General features: G+C 51.4%; 1 protein-coding gene across 2 annotated transcripts in view; it reads left to right on the plus strand.

The window, feature by feature from the left end:
* Positions 1-2850, plus strand: part of Trpc7 (transient receptor potential cation channel, subfamily C, member 7) — a 131111-nt gene extending 128261 nt beyond the window's left edge. The window contains exon 11 of one of the 2 annotated variants that reach the window (XM_017600463.3): positions 1990-2850. In XM_017600463.3, coding sequence (XP_017455952.1) covers positions 1990-2159 — 170 coding nt within the window. In that variant the 3' untranslated portion in view covers positions 2160-2850. The remainder of the gene's footprint in view (positions 1-1989) is intronic. The other variant, NM_001191691.3, reaches the window with a different exon arrangement.
* Positions 2851-6000: the final 3150 nt, after the last annotated feature.

Consider the following 6000-nt stretch of genomic DNA (forward strand, 5'->3'; position numbering starts at 1 on the left):
GTCTTCACTTCCTCCCTGCAGCAAGCAGCAGCAGCTGGTCCACCCCTTATCTCTGCACTTGCCCCTCCCCTCAGGGTCCGCCCCTCCCCTCAGACTCCCCCTTCCCCTCAAAGTCCACACAGCCCCCATCACCTCCTCTCCTGCCACCCGGCAACCATCATCTCTACCCCGCCCTTCTACCTTCTACCTCCTCCCCTGTAAGGAAGGCACGTGATTAGATTGGTTCCTGGATGGTCCCGGATCCCCTCCTAACCCAGATGATTAGCGCAGGATTCCACCTGTCACCTTAGTTCCTGTTTGCTGTGTGATGTAACTCATCCTGAGGCCAACCGTTAACAATGACACTGTGGACATCATAGAGAAATGGGACATTGCTAGTCTGCTTCTCACAGTGATGACATCCACAGTTGTCTTCAAGCCCTTTGGATTCAGGATGGCCTAGAATCAATCCATTCACACCTTATATGGGCACATATACAAAAGGGTCCCATTTTCAGAATCTTCCACTGGCTCGGACCCAGCTGCGCATCGCATCTCTGTTCCAAGGTCTGGGGGTTATGGCGACGGCAGTTTCTCTGAGGAACTCTGAAGTGTCCCTCTTTAGTGGCAGCTGGCGAAAGTGCAGATCCCAGCCTCATGCCTGAGGCGAGGCCTGTGGCTGACACTTTAGAGAACAGCATTAGGTGCTTCCCGTGCTCACTGGAGTTCCGTCTACCTCAGTCTCACTGAGAGAGCTAGTTTTCAGTCTAACTTAAGCAAGAATCTTTAGATTCAGATGCCTTACACCAGGTCATTCATCATGTAACATCTAGGATAAATATTTGAAAGACTCTTGTCCACAACTGGGGGTAACCTGTCTCCCCTCACTTGGGCCACGGGGCCACAAAAAAGAGCTCAGCTACTGAGTGACCCTTGGCTTCATATCTTGGGTACCTAGCATCGAGCCCTCACAATGGCAACACCCAGTCTAGCTGCTGAGCTCATAGAGCAGCAGCCCTACCACCCCTTGTGAGCCCCAATTATGAGATCATGGGGTGCCACATCAGCCAGCCTCAGGCGGCGTGGGGCTGTGATGGACAGGAAGGTAACTAATACAGCCTGGGGGTGGGTACCCAGATGTCATTTTAACGTAATTGACATGAGCCCGGGGCTTAGTGAAGAACCCTAATAAAAGCAGGGGGTATAATTGTGTATATGAGATCTCTGCACTTTATATATTTAAGCACACTGCATAAGAGATGGGAGTAGTATGTATACCCACAAGCAGTGGCCCCCTGCCAGAATTAAGCCTGGTGTCCAACATAAGAGAAAAGAATCTTTCTACTCCCCTTTGTGCTTAATAGATTCCCACAGGTCCAGACCCATCTGGCTTCTAACCACTGGGGTCACTATGGAAACAGAAAATGAAAGTGACTGTCTGGTGGTCCCCTATTAGGGGAGGAGGCAGCTGCAGGCATCAGGGGGGCTCACCTTAGGGAGGTCAGGCTGCTTCTAAGAACTAAGGGAAGCTGCAGCCGGCAGCTGGCCAGCCCTGGGGCTACATTCATTGTCCAGAGCCCTGTTCTCCAGAGCTTGGGGTTTCTCTCCTCTGCACACATCCACAGAACCAAGCAGAGCATCATGAAATGGATGTCCCAGCTAATGAGCACCTTGCTTGCTCTTGACATCTGTGTATACTGGCTCTGAGGCCAACACCAGAGCCAGCAGTGTGTGAAACAGGTGCCCGAAAATTCACAGCCCTGAATTCCACCTCTCCAAGCCGTGAAGGGAGAGGCTTTCCAGGAATGGGAGGCGGGGCTGTAAGTGTGTGTGGGAAACAGGCTGGGTGGCACTCCTCCGAGGACATCTGTGGGCACAAGGATCTTCAAGATTCCCAATACACTCCCCCAAAACTCATCCACCCCAGGGCTGGACCTGCACCCACAGCACAGAACCTCCTTCCTGCTACAGGCACATCCCCACCAAGCCCTCTTTTCTGTCTTTACACAGGTGAACTCAAAGAGATCAAGCAAGACATCTCAAGCCTTCGCTATGAGCTCCTGGAGGAGAAGTCTCAAGCTACCGGAGAGCTGGCAGACCTGATCCAACAGCTCAGTGAGAAGTTTGGAAAGAATTTGAACAAAGACCACCTGAGGGTGAACAAGGGCAAGGACATTTAGCGGCCTGGGGGCACTCGTGACTTCTAACAGCATTCCAAAGCCAGACCAAATGTCCCAGTGTCAACCCTGTCAGGGAGCAGGGGTCCCTTTGGCTCCGTCCTGGGCACGTGGGCTGATATCTGTAGCCCAGAAACTGCCTGGATCCAGGATTGGGAAACTAGGCTGTTGGGAGAGACAAGCTACCCCAAGGAGGGAAGAAATGCCATCAGACACATTCGAGACCTCCTGTCCAGCCTCCAAGGCCAAAGCAGGAAAAGGCCATCTTGGATGCACATGTGTGCCCTCCCACTGGAATCAGGACGACAGCTGTGTCCTGGGAAGCCCGCCCTCTGCACCTGAGTCCTGTCTTATTCCTCCCCAACATACGCACATGTGTGTGCACGTAAGCGCTTGCGTGCGTACACACACACACACACACACACACACACACACAACCAGAACCGGGAGGTGACCTGTGACCTACTCTTAAGTGCCAGATGAGAACCCAGATAGCATAATAGCTAAATAGTTATATTTGTTTATATAAAAAAAAGTTTAAAAACACTAAATCAAAAATTGTACTGTAGAGAAAAGTTGTCATTGTTTAGAGAACAACAAAATCCAAATAATGTATTTTTACCTTTATTAAGATTATCTTGTATTTACTATTTTTACCTAAAATGAGAAAACAAATAAAATTACCTCATAAGAGCCTGGAGGATCTGTGTGGATGTGCTACTGGGCCATCTCTGACTGGCGGGCCCAGCTTTGGAAACCCTCCAGATCAGAGCTCTCTGGAGGGCAGGCTCAAACCATAGTCATGGCCCCCAAGAACAGCCCAGTCTCTACCCTCACTGTCAAACCCCACTTGTCATTCCCAGCCCTGACCCCAGCCTCTCGGAGGCCAGGCAGGAAGTGAAGGAAGCACGGTGGGAAGTGGCGGGTTCACTTCCTCTAGTTCTCTCCCGGAGCATCCCTGTCCTGCTGGGTGTGAAGGGGGAGAGGACAGGGTACCAGGGATGGAGCCTCACATCTGAAGGGACCGGAGAGTAGGAAGAGCTACCACCAGATGGCGCCCAGCCCCAAACAATGGGCCCTGGGATTGAAGGAGACCCCACTGGTAGTGAGGAAACAGCTGGTGGTGCAGATCAGCTTGTAACTGAGTACCTACTGTGTGCTGTGCTCAGGATTTCCTGAGAGTCAGTCTTCCCAGTCTTCACAGCGACCCTGGAAGGAGGGTCAGGGCTCCAATTTCAAAAACCCAGAAGATAACCCTGGAAGAGAAAGAGAAAAGGAATGGGTGTTTATGCACATACATATCCCCACACGCGTGTGTGCGCATGTGTTAGATGGTTACCCATGTGACGGATGATTTCCACCTTTACAAAAGCTTCAACATTCTGCATTCATAGAACCATACCCTCCATTTGGATTCTGTAACACACAGTATGGCATCATCTCAAGCTAGGTGGCAGCTGTTCCTAGGCAGTCATGTGATTACATGTACCAACAGGCAACAGTCTACTTGGTGGCTAGTATTTTCGGACACAGGTACCCAGTGAGCTATTCTGTTGGGTATCTTTGGCCTACTCTATCTCACGTTAAGACTGCTGAGCATAGGTTAGCCCATACTGCCGGTCCATAGAGAAGGTCCAATAAATGCAGTTTGTCTCAGAGTAGTTTCAGCTCACGGTGGGGTTGCATATGTGTTCCCTGTAAGTCCAGAAGTATGCAGGAATTTATATGCAGAGAGAGATCAGACTTGCTTTTTGAGATATCCAATTGAAAAAGCTGCTTAACTCTGCTGTGTGAAGGTAGCTTGGAGTCATAATAGGAGATTCCAGACGTGACTGGTGTCTGTGTCTGTGACTCACAGACGGTGAATCCCTACTTCTTGATAATACAGTCTGTTTGGCCACATCCGCCTCATTTCAAACAGCAAAGGAAGTCAACATTTGTTGGGCCCTTTTATGCAGAGCTAGACAGCTAGAAATGATGTGGCCACAAATATTCCTTATCTGGGTCTTCCTCACCCTACCTGTACCACGAAACCAGGGCTTGAGCAAGATGCCAACTCTGACCCACGGGCACCTTGGGTACATGAACACGACACTTCACAAATACAGACTCCTGTCGTTAGCCTGGGGTCACTGGAGGGATTGGAGCTGTATGTCAAAGAACCTCTGGGGCTGGAGAGATGACTCAGTGGTTACAAGCACTGGCTGCTCTTCCAAAGAATCTGCTTTCAATTCCCAGCACCCACATGGCAGCTCACAATCTTCTGCCACTCCAGACCTCTGACGCCCTCTTCTGGCCTCTGTGGGAACTGCATGGTATACCAGCATACAAGCCGGCAAAACACCCCAAACACATTAAAATAAATAAAAATAAAAAAACTAGAACTATCAAGTCTATAGGTGCCTTTTGAGGCTGTGTGCTTGTCCCTGGGGGAAAAATGTCTTCCCCTTTTTTTTTAATACTGTCCTCCAAGCTCCCAGGCCTGCACAAGATAATGAATGCAAGCCGCAGAGCTTCCTCTGTCTCAGGCTAGGACCCAGCAGTTCCCTGTTCCAGCCTGGACTCTGAAGAGAGGAGTACATGCTTGGTTGGAAGAGCAAATAATCTGACCAAATTACCAATGTTTCCGGAAGATTTCCTCTCAGATCCCCCCCACTTATCTTCCTCAGACTGCTGACAAACACTCGTGAGATGCAGCATTCCGTTCCCTAACTGCTTCCGCCAGAGGCGCTTGGCAGCCCTGTTTTCAAACTGTATGACACCCTTTTCCTAAAAATCCTAAGCTTCAGATCTGCTTCTCAGAGAGGAGAGCGGGAAACGACCCCCGCTGCATAATTAAAACTGGAACGGAGACTGGCACCATTCATTAGGCCTTCAGGGTCATCCAGGAGTGGCTGCCAGATGGGTGAGCAGGGAGTGAGGAGGAGGCAGGGGGCGGGGCAGGGGAGGGGAGGAGGCCGGGGAGGGATAGGGGAGGGAAAGAGAGGAGGCGGGGGCGGGATGAGAGGAGGGAGAGGAGGAGGGGCGGGTGGGAGGAGGCAGAGGATGGGGAGGTTATAAACAGTCTGAAGTGGAGAGCCTGGGACTGAAGCTTGGCAGAGCTCACCAGCCTGGAGCTCGGCAAGCTCCTTCATCAACATGACCCTCCATGTTGTGACCCTCCGGTGCCTTGACCCTCACAGAATTAGCCAGTGCTGACAGGGAAAGCTGTTTGTGGAGACCCCTAGGAAGGACAGTGAAGAAGGAAATGTGTGTAGCCCAGGAGCGGAGGAACAAGAGCCACTTCCTGAAGCTCGTCCGATCAGCAGCAGTGCCCACTTGTCCTCCTGCTGTCCCACGGAACTTTAATGTGTGCATCTGTTGTCTGTTGCTACTGCCCAAAAGGAAGGACCCAGGACTGCATATGGGACCAGGGCCAAAGAGTGGGCAGCCAGTGTAGCCCTCCAAGGCCTGGATTTCTGAAGTTCATGCAGGCACTACCATCCGGCTTGCAGAAAATGCAAGCCACCCCGGCTGTATTTCAGTCCCGCTGTAGCTGAGCTATGTGGCCCCATTCCCCCTAATCTGGAGAGTGGCCCTGATGCCTTCCACAACACAACACTACCTTCTGCCCATGGGGAGGCTCCTGATCAAGCCTCTGTGGTAGGCAGAGATTAAGCAAGGAGGTCCTCAGTGTTTGTCGCTCTCAGATGGCTTCTAATAGGACTCAACAAGTCCTGCTGACACTTCCCAGACAAAACCCCCCAATTAGTGCTCGCTAGCTAGCTCAGCAGCCGCTGACAGGCAAGCACTCTCATGCCTGAGAAGGCAGCACTCCTCTGCCTGGGGAAGATTACCTCCCAGC

The sequence above is a fragment of the Rattus norvegicus genome, chromosome 17 (assembly GCF_036323735.1).
Source record: "Rattus norvegicus strain BN/NHsdMcwi chromosome 17, GRCr8, whole genome shotgun sequence".
Classification (NCBI taxonomy): domain Eukaryota; kingdom Metazoa; phylum Chordata; class Mammalia; order Rodentia; family Muridae; genus Rattus; species Rattus norvegicus.